At 38.5% G+C, this 20,930-nt stretch overlaps 1 protein-coding gene across 4 annotated transcripts; it reads left to right on the top strand.

Annotated features, from left to right (window-relative positions):
- The first annotated feature begins 134 nt into the window (after positions 1-134).
- PPWD1 (peptidylprolyl isomerase domain and WD repeat containing 1) lies at positions 135-19,024 on the top strand. Of its 4 annotated transcripts, none has more exons than XM_081318721.1 (11): positions 135-317; positions 2,055-2,157; positions 2,698-2,798; positions 3,795-3,915; positions 4,468-4,915; positions 6,213-6,403; positions 7,500-7,689; positions 9,142-9,323; positions 10,144-10,225; positions 16,131-16,313; positions 17,473-19,024. In XM_081318721.1, exons 1-11 carry the CDS (start codon positions 137-139, stop codon positions 17,614-17,616), a joined length of 1,926 nt encoding a protein of 641 aa, XP_081174847.1. In that variant the 5' UTR covers positions 135-136; the 3' UTR covers positions 17,617-19,024. The 4 variants fall into 4 exon arrangements, with proteins under 4 accessions (XP_081174847.1, XP_081174848.1, XP_081174849.1 ...); XM_081318722.1 differs by having other exon boundaries at positions 6,213-6,299; positions 7,561-7,689; XM_081318723.1 differs by lacking the exon at positions 2,055-2,157 and having other exon boundaries at positions 199-317; positions 17,473-19,020.
- The last annotated feature ends 1,906 nt before the right edge of the window (positions 19,025-20,930 follow it).

The following is a 20,930-nucleotide window of genomic DNA, read 5'->3' on the forward strand; positions in this document are numbered from 1 at the left end:
CTCGCGTCCAAATCCGCGCGGGCTGCGTTCTCATTGGCCGGTCGAAAGGTTAGCGTGGGAATGCGTATTGCGTCATTACGGGATGGCTCGCGGATGGCCCTCGGCGACTTGTCGTCAGAAGATGACGTAAGACAACATGGCGTCTGTGGAATGTGTTCGCAAAAGAAGGGCTCGAGAAGAAGAAGAGGAGGAGAAAGAAGAAGAGGAGAAGGAGGTGGCTGAAAAACATGAACGGTCTGAGGAGGAAAGAGACAAAGACCAAGAGCGTTGGGTTGGGCCCCTACCAGGGGAGGCGGTGCAGGCGAAAAAGAGAAGAGGTAAGGGAGGAATAGGGACCAAGTCACTTGGTTGAGTTGAGTGGCCGCTATAGAAATTGAATCAATAAATAAATATAAAGTAATAATGATGGGATAAAAATCTAATAAATTATAAATAAAAATAAAATTAATCCAGATGATCAAGAGTGGGGTAGTACCTATAGCGCCATCAATCCTTGGTGGAGCAGTGGGCTAATGCCTCCTTAAGTAACACCAGCTGCCTGCAATTAGTGCAGGTTCGCATCCCACCAGGCTCAAGGTTGACTCAGCCTTCCATCCTTCCGAGGTAGGTAAAATGAGGACCCAGATTGTTGGGGGCAATTAAGCTGACTTTGTAATAATGCCGCTTGGGGTGTGTGTGAAAGCCCTAATAAGCAGGCATATACATAGAATGAAGGCTACTGCTAAGCTTGTAAGCTGCCCTGAGTCTTCGGAGAAGGGCGGGATATAAATGGAATTAAAAAAAAAATCCTGACACTTGTGATTCCAGACATTTTTTCTCGTGGAATCCTGCGTTTAATGTCAGGTAATGCCAAGTACAGAGTTGCAAGATTGCAACCTAAGTCTAATCCAGCTGGGTTTCATTGTCATTATCTTTAAATCACAAGTTCCCACTCGGCACTCATTGATTTAGAGCAGCCTTCAAATCTGTGAATTAAGTTGATGTATATTTCCTGGAAGTGGCAAGCCTGTATCTGTATACCTGTATCTATAAACCTTTGGGTTTCACATGATTTAATCCACCTATAGTATTTGTGCATTCATACACACTTAGACCCACACATACTGTGGCATTTGTCAGTATTAGTACTGTTATCAAGATTACTATTTACAGTTTGGGGTAATTTTTTCCCACTGATTGGATGTATTATTTGGTTTGTTAGTAAATGGGCCAACACTTGATTGGTTTTAGGACTTGTTTAGATTTTTTTTGTAGCTTATTGTATATTGAGAATGCCCCACCACTCTATGTGGTTAACTTGTTCACTGTGAAATTCCAACATGCTACTTACTAGTTCTTCTACATGTCATAATAAGACAATTTATATTACTCCTACTTACCATTTCCCTTTTTAACTGCAGATTGTTAAATTAATTACCAGAGTACCCAAACTTATCAGTATTTTTCTTATAAAAGTTTATTTGTTTATTTATCAAATTTGTAAGGTCCTCAGACTTCATAGCAACTTAGGTGGTGTACAATCTTAAAAATAAATTAACAGTAATGAAAAAAATACTAAGCCTTCTAAACAAAATGAAATTAACACCTCTCAACGTACGATATATCCACCAGAGACTCACCATGCAACCTAATCCAAAGCCTGAAGGAAAAGGCAGGTTTTAAAACTTCATTTAAATAGGTCAGTTGGGGGTCATAAATCTCTGGAGGAATGTTTTTCCAAAGGAATTGTGACAGAGCAACTCACTTTGTGGGTCCCATCAGAGTTATTGTGAAAAAATAGGAACGTTGGGTATGTTTGCTACCTCAAATTGACCAAAATGCATTTTTTAAAAGGTGAAATAAAAATATAATCATTATCATCCTAAAAATGATTTAGAATGAAAGGATTTCAGCCATATGATCTTACACATATTTCATTGTTGTGTACTAGGATTAAATTATGCATACCTCTAGGGCACATAGTTATTGAGATTATTGATATTTGTATTGCTCTGACTTTAAATCAAATCTAAGTAAAGCATTTTCATTAAAAATATTTCTTACTTTCTTCATAGTTCTTGAGTTTGAACATGTCTACCTTGATAATCTTCCCAGTGCTTCAATGTATGAGCGTAGTTATATGCACAGAGACGTCATCACTCATGTAGTATGTTCTAAGTAAGTCTAATATTTTTTACCAATGTAATATTGCATTGGATATCTCTTTCAGAAAGTGTTTTTGCTTAAAAGTTACTTTAGATGTAGAATTTAACTTCAGTGTGGTTAGCTGAATCCTGCTTCAAATTCTATGGAAAGGTTTTCTGAATTGCACTCTAGAGTACTTACTTGGGGTAAATCCACATCATAATCCAGAGTTCCAAACTAAGTAAAAAGCTTAATCCAAATTGTGTGACATATTCTGAAAGAATTAATGATCTTGGGATGTTTGGTGTAAAATGGCAAGGCTTCCCTCAAAATTCAGCCTCGTACTTTGCACTCCTTCCTTTTTGTTCTAGATCAAGGGTGTCAACGTCATGTGACATCGTGAGTTTGACGTGTCTGCTCTAGAACCTTGCTCAGGTTTTACAGTTTTATCATAGTGAGATTTGAAACATTTTTAAAATATCAGTATGTAAAACTAGGGAAGTACAACACCTTTTAGTGCATTAGAATCTTTAGATCTAGGCCTTTATTTCTTTTATATGATTGTATTTGCAGAACAGATTTCATAATAACAGCCAGCCATGATGGACATGTCAAATTCTGGAAGAAGGTAGAAGAAGGAATTGAATTTGTTAAACATTTTCGTAGCCATTTAGGTAAATTATTGTGTATCTGCATAGTATAATTTTTATATTGCCTATTTTTCTTTCTTTTACCTGTGTTCTCACCCTATTAAATATAAATTTGCTATATTAAATTGTTACTATAGAGATATGTGTCAGTGTTAACCAACTTTAAGCTTTTTGTTGGATAACAGTCTTTCCTTTGATTTACATTACTCAGCAGAAGTAGGCAAAAATTAATATGGCAATTCTAGTAAGGGATTGGAAAGATTATCCCAAAGGTGCATTTGCACGAGGCAACTGGACTTTCCTATTTTCTAAGGCAGGGGTTCCCAACCCCTGGTCCGTGGACCAGTACCAGGCCGCGGCTTGCTAGCAACTCGGACCTACAAACAAGCAAAGCCCCATCCGCGAGATGCAGGCAGCACACAAAACCACACATCCTCCGGTCCATGAAAAAATCTCCATGGAACTGGTCCCTGGTGCCCAAAAGGTTGGGGACCTCTGTTATAAAGGATTTCTTCAGAGCTGAAGAAGCTTCTTGGATGAGAAGTGAAACATCTTCATAGAAAAACAAAGTCCAGTTGCCTCATGAGAAAGCATCTTTGGTATAACTATGACCTGGATGACTGAGAATCTCCGTAGACATTGGAAAGATTTCATTCTGCAAAATTACATTCTGCAAAATACAGACCTCTGAGAATTTTCTTTTGCATGTCTCAGAATCATAACAATTCTGAAAATTGGCTTTTCAGGACTGGATTTGAAGCCATGCTGTGATATCAGAAAATTTAATTAGCCCTCAGGTCTCCATGTATTGTGATCTTTGGATATCTGCCACACATCAATATCTATTCAGAAATTTAATAGGAAGAGTTCTGAGATAGTTTTTATAGAGTTATAGCCATCTTTGAGTGTTTATGATAAAACTTACTTTTAATCATTTATGTGAGTTTATTCAAACATTTTCTCGAATGTGTGGGTTTTTTGCTAGAGAATACTTTCTTTGTTTTGATTTATCCACAATAGGTGTTATCGAAGGCATTGCAACTAGCTCAGAAGGGGCGCTGTTTTGCTCTGTTGGGGATGATAAAGCAATGAAAGTTTTTGATGTGGTGAACTTTGACATGATCAACATGTTGAAACTTGGGTAAATCACTTAATATTTGCAACTATACTGGTTTGATTGCCAAATGTTTTATAATATATTTGCCTAAAATGTCATTAAAATTGACTAAGTGATAAATTGTGATAAGTGATAAATTAACTTTTTTCCAGTGTATTTTAAGACAGATTGCACAAAATCAGAGGCAATATGTTATTATGGATTTAATTAGTCATTTATGGTAGCCAAAACATTAAGGTAGGTTTAATTGTTTGCATGCTTCTGCCAATAGAAGGGAAAGAGTTATACATAGTTGTGCATTTTAGAAAACAATGACCATCAAAAGTAAAGATGCTAACTTTGGTGAGCTTACCAGCACTTTTGAATATATCCAGAATTGGACTGCTATAAGGATAAAATGAATAGCAGGATATACATTGAATGGTTTAATAACTCATAAATATTATTACTAATGCGGCTGTAGTGTGCTGTACTTTAGAAATACATTAATGTTTCTGTACATTTGATCCTTATAGCTTTTAAAATTTGTTTTGGAATGTTAAAAAGAATGTTAATATTATGTCCATCTCATTTTAGCTACCATCCGGGCCAGTGTGAATGGGTCTACTGCCCAGGAGATGCTATCTCTTCAGTTGCAGCCTCTGAGAAGAGTACTGGAAAAATATTTATATATGATGGTCGAGGCAATAACCAGCCACTTCATGTTTTTGATAAACTACATACATCCCCTCTTACTCAGATACAACTGAATTCTGTTTTTAAAATCATAGTATCTTCTGACAAGTCTGGAATGATTGAATATTGGACTGGTCCTTCTCATGAATATAAATTTCCTAAAAATGTGAACTGGGAGTATAAAACAGACACCGATTTATATGAATTTGCTAAATGTAAAGCCTATCTAACCAGTATGAGTTTTTCCCCTGATGGCAAAAAAATGGCTACTATTGGCTCTGACAGAAAAGTCCGGATTTTCAGATTCTTAACAGGGAAACTTATGCGAATCTTTGATGAATCTCTGAGTGTAAGTATTTTTTTTCTTATATTTATTTACTTTCCAATAGTTTCTTTTAATTCTTTCAGTGATGAGGTTATCTGTATTTGATTATAAAAATTCTTTTGTAAGAAATGAATTTTCATTTTCATGTTTAGGCTGTAGCATTTTTTATTACCGGTATGTCAATAAGAAAATGCCACCGTTTGGCTGTTTTCTTTTTCTATACTTTTTCATACTTTTGAAGTGTGTGTATTACTAGAGTGCAGAAAAGATTCTAACAGCTGGTGCTGTTATATTTAACACTTTGGAACAAACTTTACAGAAAGTTTAGATTATAAAATCATTGAGTTAGATCTAATCTTAGCGGGCATTTAATCCAGCCCATAGCTCAGTGCAAAATCTATGCAAAGTATTTCTTTAAAAGATTAATTTATTTTCTAAGGGATTTTTCCCCCCTGCAATACAGCTTTAATTCTTTGATTAACTAGGCTAACATAGTTCAGTCTATGAGCTAATACATAACAAGATACAATAAAAAAAAATCATTAGAACTAATATTAAGCTGACTTTGTAATAATGCCGCTTGGGGTGTGTGTGAAAGCCCTAATAAGCAGGCATATACATAGAATGAAGGCTACTGCTAAGCTTGTAAGCTGCCCTGAGTCTTCGGAGAAGGGCGGGATACAAATGGAATTAAAATAAAAAAAATAAAATAAAATATAGAAATAGTAATTTTACCAACTGTCAACTCCCTCCAGAAATTATTAAAATAAAACAGTACTGTTATAGTGCTATTACTATGATAGTAATAAGCATACTGATGATAGTTCTTAACTAAATGTCTTTCCAAACAACTCCATTTTCAAATTCTTTCTTAAAACGCAAGCCTAATGGAGCAATTTGGACTTCAGTTTGAAGGCTAGTTTAATGAAGTGGGTGCCACTACTGAGAAACAAGAGGATCAACCTTCCCCCTGGGTCTCACATATTATGCATTTATGAAAAGTCTCACATTAAATAATTCTATATTATTTATTTATTTTTAATATAAAATATATGTATATTATCTCTCATACTGAAATTTTCTGCTTCAAGGGCAGTTTGAGCATGCAGTTAATGGCAATGAATAAATGAATTGAGAGTATTGAATTAACAGTAATATTTAATAATTAAAGCTTGTTTAATTATATTGATTTTGAGTCATTTTATTGTAGTGTTGATGTAAACAATACAGTATCCTTGATTGTGTTAGGAATTAATAAAATGGATAATATAATAAAGCTCAGGTAGTTATCTTTTCCTTATGGCTAAATGTCATCTTGTAGATGTTTACTGAGCTCCAGCAGATGAGACAACAACTACCTGATATGGAATTTGGACGACGTATGGCTGTGGAGAGGGAATTGGAAAAGGTGGATGCTGTAAGGTTAATTAACATTATTTTTGATGAAACTGGACATTTTGTGCTCTATGGGACAATGTTGGGAATTAAAGTTATCAACGTGGAAACAAATCGGTAAGTTGAAATTCTAGTTATTTAATTGTAACTAGCATGATTTTGTAAAGTTAGGAAATTTTTCCAGAGAACTTAAAGCATTCAATCTTAGCATTCCTATTTTATTTATCACATTTGTGTTTGTTTGATATAAATATTGCCTCACATAAACATTGCAAATCTGACATATATTAGTCTGGGCGGTGAAGAAATTATTAAAGAATAGCAGAACAAAGAACATAAGAGTATTAAAATATTAAAAGCAGCAAAACCATTGAAACCATAAATATCATTTGCAGAAAAGCGCAGTCAGTTTCCCTAACAATATACCATCTTACAGATTCTATACTCACATAACTGGATACCTAGGCAGATGGCAAAGCCATATTTTCAGGTCTTTCTAGAAGGTTATCAAAGTCAGGGCCAATCTGACCTTAGGGGGAATTAAGTATTATTATTATTATTAATTCGGTTTATATACTGCCCTACTCCCGAAGGACTCAGGGCGGTTTACAAGGCAAAATTTAAAAACAATACAATATAAAATTAAAATTAAATTAAGTCTAGCCCCAAAAAATTAAAATCACAATTTAAAAACATTAAAACCCCTCAGTCCAGACCAGATAGCTCAAAGAGCCAGGTTTTTAGGTCCCGGCGAAATGAACGAAGGTCAGGGTCAGTCCGGAGTTCCATTGGCAGTTGATTCCATAGGGCAGGCGCGCCCACAGAGAACGCCCTCCCCCTGGGGATTGCCCGTCAGCAGTCCTTGACCGGCGGTACCCTGAGGAGGCCTTCCCTGTGGGAGCGCACAGGACGATGGGAAATTGACGCTGGCAGCAGGTGCTCCCTCAGATAATCCGGGCCCATGCCATTTAGGGCTTTATAGGTCATCACCAGCACCTTGAATCTCATGACAAGTATGGGTGCCCCTGCATAAAGGCTGCCCCCTCCTGGGCGCTGTCAGATGAATTCCTTCATGAATGGGATCCACAACACAGCCTTCCTGCCAGGCCTAAGTTAAAGCAATATTTTGTGTTATGTTGTTGATTCAAGAGTTAGGATTGCATGATGAATTAGAAACTTAATGGTGATCCTAGATTTTACTTTCTAAATATAGATGTGTGAGAATCCTAGGTAAACAGGAGAATATCAGAGTTATGCAACTGGCTCTGTTCCAGGGAGTGGCAAAGAAACATCGTGCTGCTGTCACCGTTGAGATGAAAGCATCTGACAATCCAGTTCTCCAGAATATCCAAGTAGATCCAACGATAATCTGTACTGCCTTTAAAAAGAATAGATTTTATGTGGTATGTTTTATTTTTTTAATTTATTGCTTTATGTGTTGCTGTAATTGCTAAGGAAAGCCGAGACTTAACAACAGAAATATAACAATATAAGCACTGTCATGTATTCTCAAATCCATGTTCACTCCTGGTGATTGTTAGACAAGTCCTCATGATTTTCTTGGCAAGATTTTCAGAAGTAGTTTGCGTTGCTTTCTTCCTAGGGCTGGTCTATAGTCATGCTTTATGTCTAATGTGGGACTAAAAATCACAATCTCCTGATTTCTAGCCTGGTATCTTAACCACTACACCAAACTGCCTCTACATATTGATAAAGTTACCTGATACAATAAAGAACAACTCACAACACAGTTGTAGCTATATGCCAGACACTCTCCAAAAAACAATCTTCATTCTGTTTCAACCTGTATTGTCTCATTCAAACCCAAACAGCTTCCAAATGAATTAGTAACTACCCCCCAAAATAGTATATCTTCTCTTATGTACTTAAAGATATGGTTCCAATTCCAACTTTTGTATATGCATCCATGTTGAATTATGAGTTTTCTTAGGGCTAGATACTCTAGGTGACATTATAGCTAGGTGAACTAGCTATTTTCGTACACAGTTGCACTAGATTCAAAGAACTTGTCATGTCAGTAATATGTTCCATGTTCTCTTAAACCAAGAATAACGGCATTTCATTAAAAGTTAAGGTGTACTTAAAGCTGACTTCTGATGATTGCATTCATGCACTTTTCTTGATGGTGTTATGGAAGCTCTTAGCTATTGCTATTTTCAAGGATGCAGTCCTTTTTTAAGTTTATGTATTGCTCTACATTTGAGTTTTCACATAGTAAATTTCTTGCAAATGTGACACCAAATATATCTAGCTAATAGTTCTTAATGTTATAGAGGACAGAAATCAATCCATCAGATATTTAGATCCCAATCATTGTAGAGCTTTACATGCCAAATCCAGCATGTAGAAATGGACTCAGTAGCAAATTGTTTGTACAGCTTTTTTAGAACAAGAGTAATACTGTAAATTCACAACAGTTTGCTATTTTTAGATTTGTAGCTATAGCATTTTATACCAGGAATCTTGCTGCACTGTAACTCCAAGCAAACTGAAATGAGTATTTTTTGGGAGCTTTACTTTAACAAAATCTGAAGGATCACAGATTATCTATATACCAGGTGATGTTGGTGGTGATAATGATATTAATGATGTGCTATTTAACACAGAGAGAGAGAGATCTGTCTGTTTTGATACTTCAGCTCCTCCCATAGTGAACACATTGCTACTATAACCATATTTATTAACTTGCTGTTGGCTGTCCTCTTCCCTTTTCTTCTACCTTTCCAAGCAACAGTCTCCTCCAGAGATCTAGGTCTTCCCATAACTCGACAGATTTAGCTCTGTAAACTTGAACAATAAGAGCAAAACTGGGATTCATCTGTCTTGTCTTTCAGTTTACTAAACGTGAACCAGAAGATACCAAGAGTGCAGATTCTGATAGAGATGTGTTCAATGAGAAACCATCTAAAGAAGAAGTCATGGCAGCCACTCAAGCTGAAGGGCCCAAAAGAGTTTCTGACAGTGCCATTATCCACACAAGCATGGGAGATATTCATGTCAAGCTGTTTCCTGTTGAGTATGTATATGAAAACTACTCTAAATTTATTGTTGGACCCTTCACCAACATAGTGGATATATGTTGAGATGTTTTTAGTTCCTTTTGTTCTAACTCCACAGCTGTTTTCTGGTGTGGCATAAGGATGTATGTATTGGGTGGATCATTAGATGGAAATGGAAAGGTGAAAGAAAAAACGGAAAAAAATGAATGCAATAATTATCTCCAGTTGCTCTTCCTTCATTCAGAAATATGCACTTGATGCATCCATGCACGCACACATACCCACAGAAGACAGAACTAAATAGAACACCCAGATATAATTCGTCTTCCATAAAATAAAATTCTGATCCTCATTTTAACCTGGGATTGTAACAGCTGATTTATCTGACTTTAAGACAGTCTAGGAAGACATGCTCTTAATCCCCTTATGAGAGAAAAAGGGCAAAAGACAACAAAATAGAGCTGGACCCTTTCTAAAAATCACACCTTGCAGATGAGTTTTTCCTTTTCTCACTGGCTCTCTAGCATTTGATTTCTCCTTATTCATTACACACAAACTTACAGAATAAGGTTTTAAACTCATTAATGTAGGAAAATATTAGTTATAAAGATGACTGATATTGCATTGCCTCTGACTATTAGTTTTGAGAAATTAGGAGTTGGTACTGCATTCCTGTTTTGTTTACAGCTTTTCCACTAACATTGCATTGGTCATTGTAAGAAAAAAAAATCCTATATTAGATTGGCTCAATAGGGCCCTTCTTATATCTAAGTGAAAACATTGGGTTGCCACATTTTACTAAACATTGTATTAACCGGAAAACTCTCTTGACTGCAGATGCCCCAAAACAGTAGAAAACTTCTGTGTACACAGTAGGAATGGTTACTATAATGGCCATACCTTTCACCGGATCATAAAGGTAATTGATGGCTATTCATCCTTTTCAGCATTTATAATATACTTTCATACTCTTGGTTCAGTGAAATGGCCAAGTTAAGATGCTTTTATTTACATTAGCAAAGTTGCTGTAGCTTTGATTTACCTAGTTAAATAAATCTCTGCCAATTTTTTAAGTTACAGAAAAAATCCATTTAAAATGTTCGTACGTTGTTTCTATCATGTTGATATGTTGTTTTTGTTTTATGATGTGTCCAATTTGGGAACCAAGTTGTTAGCTAAAGAGATAAATTATTTTTTTTACAAATACATTTTTAAAAATGATTCTGTGTTACCCATGCAATGAAAACATTGAAACAATTTTAAGTTAGATGTATATTTGTGCACAGGTTAAATGTGTATACAGCCCTTGGTGCTCTCTGAGCTTGGTTGTTTGCTGGAAGCCATTTCATTACTCAACTGGATAACTGAGAGATGGCCGGGCAGGGTCAGGGGCCTCCAGCATAAGCCCAACAAGAGGCCCCTGATTAAGTTCTTAGCTAAGTTTTTTGTGGGGTTAGGGAGGGGGGAGGGAGAAGACTATGGTTGCGCGGGAAAGGCACGCCTTCCAGCCACCATAACGCATGCCAGGCCCACGACCGTTCGCGACGGCGTACAACGAGGATCAGTCGCCGATAACACCCAGTGGCGTACTGACAAACATCCCATCCCTAGGATGGTGGGGAATGGCAGAAGGTGCACAGACAGAGGGCCATATCGTCACCGGGAGTGTCATCTCCGCTCTGTAAAAGCGGTGAGACGCTCCGACCCTCTGTTCTCCCCCGGAGGACCCGGGAGCAAAGGTGCGCCCCCTCCCATGCTAAGGCTGGTCTACCTGAATGCAAGGTCCGTAGCTAACAAAGCTCACCTCATTCGTGACCTAGTGGAGAGCGAGCATGCGGACCTGGCTTGCATCACGGAAACCTGGCTGGGCCCAGAGGGTGGTGTTCCTCTGGTTGACCTCTGCCCGCCAGGTTTCCAGGTGCTGCACCAGCCTCGGGCTCATGGGAGGGGTGGGGGAGTGGCAGTTATCATCAGGGAATCCCTTAGCCCGCGAGAGACCACCGTCCCTCAGATGGTCGGGTGTGAGTCTCTCCTACTGAGATACGGCCCAGGGGCGCAGTTGGGCCTGCTGCTGGCGTACCTACCACCTAATCGTGCAGCGGCGGCCCTGCCCGAGCTACTTGATGCCCTCTCAGGGTTGGTGGTTGAATTCCCAAGACTCATGGTCTTGGGCGACTTTAATCTACCGTCCCTGGGAGGATCGTCCGAACTGGCTCGGGAGTTCATGGCTTCCATGGCGGCCATGGACCTGTCGCAAATAATTTCTGGACCGACTCATGAGAGAGGCCACACCCCAGACTTGGTGTTCTTGTCTGGACGGTGGCGTGATGATATCGGTGGGGGTACCACAACTGTTACGCCCCTGTCATGGACCGATCACCACCTCCTGCGGCTAGACTTCCCCCTTGCCACCCCCCACCGTGGGTGCACGGTGCCAGTCAGATGGTACCGCCCTAGGCGCCTAATGGACCCTGATAAGTTCCAGGCAGCGCTTAGGGACACGCATGCACTCCCTGCTCACAGCTCGGCGGATGCCTTAGTGGAAGCCTGGGAAAAGGCAGCCACGGAGGCTCTGGACCGAGTTGTACCCTTGCGGCCTCTGACCCGGCGCAGATCCCAGCGAGCCCCATGGTTCACCGAGGAGCTCCGGGAGATGAAGCGTCGGAGACGGGGCCTAGAGAGCCGTTGGAGATCCAGCCGATCCGAATCCGACCGATTGCGACTAAGAATCCTCACCAGGTCTTATCTCGCTGCGATAAGGGTGGCAAAATCCAACTATTTTTCCACCCTCATCGCGTCCGCAGATAATCGCCCGGCTGCCTTGTTCAGGGTGACTCGCTCCCTATTAAACCAAGAGGTGACGGAGGAACCCTTGCAGGGTCGAGCCGAGGAATTCGGTCAATATCTGCTGGATAAAATTGCTCGGATTCGAACTGGCCTGGACTCCAACTGGGCTGAGATGGAAGAACAAGACATGGACAGTCTTGTCGACGTCATCTGGGAAGAATTTGATCCTGTAACTCCTAAGGAAGTGGACAGGATTATGAGAAGGTTGAGCTCCTCCACATGCTTACTGGACCCGTGCCCTTCCTGGCTGGCCTATGCAGCTCGAGAGGGGACACGTGGCTGGTTCCTAGCGGTCATCTCTGCTTCTCTGAGGGAGGGTCACTTCCCCACTGCCTTGAAGGAGGCGGTGGTGAGACCTCTCCTCAAGAAGCCCACCTTGGACCCATCCTCTTTGAATAACTTTCGTCCAGTCTCCAATCTTCGCTTCCTCGCGAAGGTTGTTGAGAGCGTGGTGGCGCACCAACTTCCTCAGATCCTGGATGAAGCGGTTTATCTAGACCCGTACCAATCGGGTTTCAGGCCGGGCTACAGCACGGAGACGGCATTGGTCGCTCTGATGAATGATCTCTGGAGAGCCCGGGACAGGGGCCATTCCTCTGTCCTAGTCTTATTAGACCTCTCGGCGGCTTTCGATACCATCGACCATGGTATCTTGCTGCGACGCCTCAGGGGACTGGGAGTGGGAGGCACGGTTCTGCGTTGGTTCTCCTCCTTTCTCCAGGGTCGCTCGCAGTCGGTGCTGACAGGGGGACAGAGGTCGACCCCGAGGCCTCTCGCTTGCGGAGTCCCTCAGGGGTCGGTCCTCTCGCCTCTCCTGTTCAACATCTACATGAAACCGCTGGGTGAGATCATTCGCAGTTTTGGAGTAGGGTACCATCAGTATGCTGATGACACCCAACTTTTCATCTCAACTCCAAACAATATCAGTGATGCCCTAGACGTGATGTCCCGCTGCCTGAAAGCGGTCCGGGAATGGATGGGGAGGAACAGGCTTCAACTGAACCCGGACAAGACTGAATGGCTGTACGTTCCGGCAAACCAGGATATTCAGAATGTCCCATCGCTTAACATCGGGGACATGTTACTACCCCCTGTTGATAGGGCCCGCAACCTGGGTGTCCTCCTAGACTCGCAGCTCTCCCTAGAAGACCACATAGGAGCTGTGACCAAGGGGGCCTTCTCCCGGGTACGACTAGTTCGCCAACTACGGCCTTATCTGGACCTGGATTCCTTACGTACAGTCACCCATGCCCTTGTGACCTCTCGCCTAGACTATTGCAACGCTCTCTACATGGGGCTGCCCTTGAGATCCACTCGGAAGCTTCAGCTGGTGCAAAGTGCAGCGGCACGGACACTCTTGGGAGCCTCCCGATACTCCCATATCACACCTCTCCTCCGTGCGCTGCACTGGCTTCCGGTTGCCTTCCGTGTGAAGTTCAAGGTGCTAACAATGACATACAAAGCCCTACATGGCATGGGTCCGGACTACCTACGGGAGCACCTTCTGCCGATGTCAGCACCCCACCGTCCTGTGCGCTCCCACAGAGAGGGCCTCCTCAGGGTGCCACCGCTCAAGGAATGTCGGCTGGTGGCCCCCAGGGGGAGGGCATTCTCAGTGGGTGCGCCAGCCCTCTGGAACAGCTTACCAACCGAAATCCGGATGGCCCCCAACCTCCGTACCTTCCGACGCGACTTAAAAACTTTCCTGTTCCAGCAGTCCGGCCTGGCATGATAGCGTTAATTGGGGTCCCAGTTTGTTTTCAATATTGTTTTTATTACTTTTTATTGTTCATCTGTAGACCTTCCTTCCTCTGTACACCGCCCCGAGTCCCTCGGGAGAAGGGCGGTTTATAAAAACTAATAAATAAATAAATAAATAAATAAATAAAATAAACATCTTCAGTGCAAGTGATGCAGGATTTGCTCTGTTTATATATAGTAACTTACTTGATGGAGGTATGGTTTTTTCGGTACTCCTAATTGGGGTACTGTTTTCTGCTTGATTATTTGTCTGTTAGCCCTTGCTTATCTGGGTGCTGGCAGCTTGAGAGGATGCTTTTTGAATTTTTGTTTTCTTCTTAGCTTTATTGTTTCTTTCAAACTGGTGTAAATATGTTTTATTTCTATGATGGCAGATTTGCTGCCTGATTTATCTGGGTGCTAGGCTTCTGGCAGTTCCCTAGGTTTTTGGATTTAGCTGGTTCTAGGAGATTCAGTTTCCCAGTTGACATATGGTTAGTCTCTCCATGGATTGTGAGATTAAGTTTTCATCATATCTTTTGACTATTAGTCAGTTGGTGTTCATAAATGTGCTCTGCTAAGTCTTCTGTTGTCTGCCCTACATAGTGTTACAGTCCTTGCACTGTATGAATTCTGTGTTTTCTTGTTGGGCTATTGAGTCTTTTGGTTTACTTAAGATGTCTTTGAGGGTTTACGTACTACAGCAGCAGTCCCCAACCTTTGCAGCTTAGCAGCCTGGCTAAGATGGAGAACTGGGCTGCGTGAGTGGCTGGCCAGCGTGCACGGGCATGCAGCCCTTACTGAAGCAGCAGGTAGGTGTGATTGCCGCTTGGCCCAACTCTTGCACAAGTTGAGTTGCATATGCACTACAGCCAGCCACCCACGTGGCCCAGTTCTGAATAGACCACTGCCTAGTAGTGGACCGCAGCCCACAGGTTGGGAAACCCTGTTCTACAGCGTTGCTGCATAGTTGTAATTTTTTTTAGATGTTTTTGATGTATGGTAGTTACTCTTTTCATAGCTTGTGTTGTTGTGCTGCAGTAGGTCAAGTGGTCAGGCACTTCTTTATTGTTACACAGCTCCACTTGTGGGAGGTTAGGGTGTTTTTCAATAGACTTATATTTTTATTTTGCTGTAGTTTCGTCTGATGAGGAGGATATAAAGGAACTGTAGTGTATTGTTTTCTACTTACCTTGCGAATGTTATTCCTTTGAAGATGTTGTTTCATATGTCTTCGCTTTTTTATTACAACAAAAGTGTCATCTGCATACTGGATCCATTCTTTTGGTTGTATGTGTGGGAGTGGTATCTGTGGTTTCTAGATGCTTCATTACAGTCTCTGCTATACCCCACACTAACTGGCACTGATGATAGTGCCTCATTGGGTAATGAAGCTTCTGCAAGCAAACACTCAAGCTCAGAGAGCACCAAGGATTTCAGTTAAGCCCTGAGCTATATATTTTCTCTCTCAAAAGTATTTGGTATAGTTAGTTTAGAAATATACTTAACAGATGACATATTGTATTAGGGAATTAAAAGTATTCTTGCTATGAGGGAATCAAAGCATATTTTCCTTCTTTCAATGTTATATTTTATATTAATGATAATATATCCAGGATTGCTTAAAACAGTGTTTCTCAGACTCTGCAAGTTTAAAAATATATGGACTTCAACTCCCAGAATTTCCTACTAAGCTGGTTGGGGAATTCTGGGAGTTAAAAGTCCAGACGTTAAACTTTCAGAGTTTGAGAAACATTGGCTTAAAAGATATATTTTTTATGAAATTACATAGTTGTGAAATTTAAGTGACAATATGTGGTTAACTCTAGAGCAGGGGTAGGCAACCCCTGGCTCTTTTATGACTTGTGGACTTCAATACCCAGAATTCTTGAACCAGCCATGCTGACTCAGGAATTCTGGGAGTTGAAGTCCACAACTCATAAAAGAGCTCAGGTTGCCTACCCCTGCTCTAGAGCATAGTATTTGGAGAGATTTTATAGAGGTTATATCGCTCACTTAGTAATCATGGTACTTCCTTGAATGCCAACTGCTTAGGTCTCAAAAGAGTGATTCAATCCTATTTTTTCTGCTTGAGAATTTCTCAGGGAGATCTTATTAATCAGTAAAATGTTCATGTTGGTGAAGAATGGGCATTAAACTGTGGCACTAGGACTGCTATTAATTACATTATTAAAATGGTAATGTTAACTTAAGATCATATTTTTTGCTCAATGCAGGGTTTTATGATTCAGACTGGTGATCCTACTGGCACTGGCATGGGAGGTGAAAGCATCTGGGGTGGAGAATTTGAAGATGAGTTCCACGCAACTTTACGACATGATAGGCCATATACTCTTAGTATGGCCAATGCAGGACCAAACACCAATGGCTCACAATTCTTTGTAACAGTAGTACCAACAGTAAGTAACATGTCATCTGTTTGTCAGCTGTTCAGAAGATTTATGTTTTGTGGAATGAAAGGCTGCCATGGGCAGTGTGATGTTGCAAAGTCAATAGAGGCAGGCTTTTATTTTCTAATTATCCTTACATTAAGGGTTACTTTGTTGCATCTCAGGAATAAATGTCAGTGGAAGTTCTCAATCATCCAGGTCATGGTTTTCCCAAATGTGCTTTTTCTGAAAGGCAACTGGACTTTCTTGGGTTTTTCTTTGAAAATGTTTTGCTTCTCATCCAAAGAGCTGCTTCTTCTTCAAAAAAAGAAAAGAAAAGAAAAGAAAAAGAAAACCAGGAAAGTCCAATTGCTTTTTGGAAAAAGCTGCTTTGGGACATCCCAACTCTGCCAGCATTTTTGCTGGCTCTTTTGAGGATCACAGAAAAAGGACTTGGATTGCTGCATGTGGCCCTGAGGCCTCATTGCTCACCCTTAATCTAGCTGAAATGAAAACAACTCTGTGTGAGTGACAAGAAAGATTGAGATAGTTGAGGATCTGAACAGGAATTTTAAGAAAGTTTAATTGTATTTTATCTGCTAAGTGTGATTAAGGTGCAAGTCCTGACAGTTTTCTTCAGACTATAATAGGAAAAATCTAACCACTGAAACACAGATTTGCTGTTTACTGGTAAATGAAAGCAACAAGAAATCTAAGCATTTCTCCATAGAATTTAAGATTGGAATTGAGTCAGATCCTGAGATGCCTGTGGCCTAAGTTAGCAGTTGCCTTTTTTCACATTTGTTTGTGAAATAATTGTATTATATTGAATTGTTGCCTGTTTTATGTGGCCATTGAAATAGAAATAGAATCTATGTTAATAAAATGAATCATTTCCCTTAACATAAGGTGACATATTTATTTTTTTCCTCTGTCCTGCTACCCATTTAGAAAAGAAACGTAAACTGCTAAGTAGAATTTTTTCTCTACTTGATTCCTATATATATATATAGTTTGGGATATATGTATATTTGCCTGCATGCATGCCTCTTGGAATGCCAAGGCAGTTTTATCTTTATGCATATTCCCTCAATTACAGATTATAGGATCAATTTGTCAGTATTGTTACTTACAATTTTAATGTTTTTCTGTTTATTTTCGCATGTTAACTAATTACAACCATATACAGCCATGGCTGGATAATAAGCACAGCGTATTTGGAAGAGTAACTAAAGGAATGGAAGTTGTTCAGAGAATTTCAAATGTGAAAGTTAATCCCAAAACAGATAAACCCTATGAAGATGTAAGCATTATTAATATCACTGTGAAATAATAGTAATATTAATTTAAAAAACACCTCAGGGACTTCAGATATATGGAAATCAGTATTTCTGGTGTAAAAAGTTCAGAACAGATTTCAATCATCTCTTCAAAATGCTCTGAAAAATATTTTTAATGTTTTTAATAAAGGTAAAAAACTCAAACCATATTAAAATGATCATATTTTGTTTCCTTTTTTGAATGACTTGGCTAAGCTGGCATGGGAAGCACGTACTATTCCATTTTCATATTGTTATGTTACTATTACTGGCATGATCTACAGTTGGGGACAAAACATTTTACCAAGATTTGTTTATCAGCAACTCATCTTGTGAAATAGTCTTCTTGTAGATGACTTCATAAAAAAATTAAATTAAAATTAGATATTCCAGATCTGATTAAAAATATTTTACAAACAGGATTGTTAGTAAATGCAGATTCATCCACAGTTGCCCAAACTATAGTTTTGGGAAATCTGAAATCAATACTTAAAAAAAACAATCTTAGTAATAACACTGTGAACTTATTAAATTGGGTAAAGGATAATTTATATTTTAAATGTAACAATATTCAATGTTCTATCGTATCGGCTTTCTCCTTTCTATAACCCATTATATCATTTTATGGAATGAAAAGATTGGGCAAACTAAAAAGCTAGCACATTTTTATGATCTTTGAATTAGCCCAGTACAATTAATGACTTAATAGAAAAAATATTATGGCTAATGATATTACCCTATATTTTCAAAGCATGTACAAAAGATGAGACCAAAAAGTGGCTCAGTGTAAGTAAGCATTCTTAATTTTCTGAAGCAAATATTAGATACAAAACAGGACCTGTTCATATGCCACTGTAAACCTAACCAAATTACAACATTATAGTTCAGAATGAGAAGTGAATGGAAAGCATATTGAATTTTTGTATATATACACATGCTAAGTAAATTAAAATTTGGTTCCAATGGTTTCTGACTGAGTGTTAGGTAGTGTTCCATTAAGGATAAATCTGAGAAACCTCTAGCTACTGGCCAGTTAAGAAGAGAGCATGACTGAATCATGCTATTGACAATTTTGAGTTCAGTTCTGTTAAATTTAATCTAGATACAGAATATCCTGTAAAATCTATTAGGAAGCTTTCCAAATATTGCCAAAATTCCAAGTGAAATTACATTAAACATTGATAATAGGTACAGTATAGGAAAATCTGGGACTAAAGATAATTTTGTGTATCAATTTAAGAAAAATAAATTCTGCAATGTAAATTTTCTGTAATTTAAAAAGTATGATAATTATTTTATGTTGTACTATTATTCTAAAACATATTAATTTCTTTTAGCAACTTCTTACTCTTATTTTTCCTCATTATGTTGATGCTGACTTTTGTTGCTTTTTATTTTTATAATAAAGAATATGATTTGATTGTGGACTCAATATTTGAAAATTAAATAATCTCCTTTTTGAATCAAGCAGTTTCTGGTAACTTCAGACACTCATCCATAAAATTTTCTTGCCAATAATATAGAAAGAGTTTGTCATTTTCTTTTTCTGAGATTTTTTTTAAAAAAAATTCAATTTCAAGTCTATAGGGACATATTCATGATTTTTTTTATTTAAATACTAATTAGGTCTGATCCTGCTTAACTTCTGATGACCTAATGACAACTAGAAAGGGAAATGGCAGTTTTAATATACAGTAGTCATTCAGTTTAGGAATATTTCCCTTACACTATCATTCAGATAGATCCCACATCAGCTCAGTATATGGTAGGATTTTTAACCTGCTTTAAAAGAATTCACCAGATATTAGTTTAACCACACAGAGAAACAGACAGACTCACATTTCTGACAAGAATAAGCTTTAAAGAAACAGTTTTGATGAAATAATTTTATTAGTATGATTCACTATCACAACTGTTAAATATTTATTTTTGTGAGCTATTTTACATCTATTACAGTTGCAGGTGGATATTTTTATACAATAACTCCTGTTCCTTTGACCTATTTCTGTTTGTAATTAGAAAATAACTCATGACATAAAGTTACAAGCTAAAGTGTAATTGGATATTGTTGTATATGTTATTATTTTTGTATGTGATACCATATGATGCCTTTATCATTTTTGAACACTGCATTTAATTTTAATCAAAATTCAACAGTATCAGTTATTTTACAAAGATATCGTTAATTAAATACAGTCTACTCTTAAAACAGTTTATATGAAGCTCTTAAAAATTTCATTGCAGCTGAAACAATTTTAAAAACTTGCACCTATTAGTACACTAACAAGAATTAAAGGTCAGTGATGTATGAAACAAGTTTTAGTTTCTGCTTGAACAAGTTATATACAGTACAAACAAGATGCTAAATGTGGTAAAACTTGAATTCAGACAACTATAATAGTTACATTCACAGTAACTTTTGTGAGTTTCAGTTAAATAATACTTTTATACAAGTACACTATATTTGCAGCAGAGCTCAACTTTTGTCAATATTAACCAACAATTATTTTTGCACATTCTCCTAAAATCAACACTTTCAGTTTTACATGAAGCAAGCGATAGCATTTAAAGCCACTGATATAACAATTTACATTGTCTTTTGAACTGCTACATATCAAGTGGTATCATGCACTCTAATAGCATTAAAATGAAATAAAATAAGCAATACAGTAGCAGAAGTCTGACTTCACTAAAATATAGTAAAACCTTTCAAATTACTTCACACAAACATCTAAACTTGCAGTGTATTTTGACAGGAGTTGAAGCAGGTAACAGATGTTTCTGACCAATAACCCCTACTTTTATAATATTTAGTTATCTATAGCCAATTATTTTAATACATCAAAGGTTTCGATTAATGCATAAATGCTACAGAATGCTGAAACATGCCTGTCATCCAAAGGGAGGGAACCACATAATGGAAAATATTTTATTTCAAATAGGTAGCATTTTTTTTACTTTTAAAACAATTATATGCAGCATTACTTACTATTCAATACAAAATGAAAAAAAAGTGATGGCTAGTTTAAAAGATTTTTCACTGACCTTGTTTCAGAAATGATTATGTTTTAAAGATGAATTGATATTTCACTAAGTTGATAAAACTATGATCCTGGAAGTTATCTAGGATTAAGCTCCACTGAACAGCACAACACAGAAACACATGCTTGTGCTGTATAACAACATGATTCAATCACTTCAGCAATTATATTTTGAAGAGGCAGACGCACTTTGTGCCAAATAGTATTAATTGGAAAGTAGGAGAAAGCAACAGCATTTAACCAGGACTGGGTTGTAAATAACTGCAACTTCCATTACTTACAGTCTA

The sequence above is a fragment of the Vipera berus genome (assembly GCF_964194415.1).
Source record: "Vipera berus genome assembly, chromosome: 2".
Lineage (NCBI taxonomy): Eukaryota > Metazoa > Chordata > Lepidosauria > Squamata > Viperidae > Vipera > Vipera berus.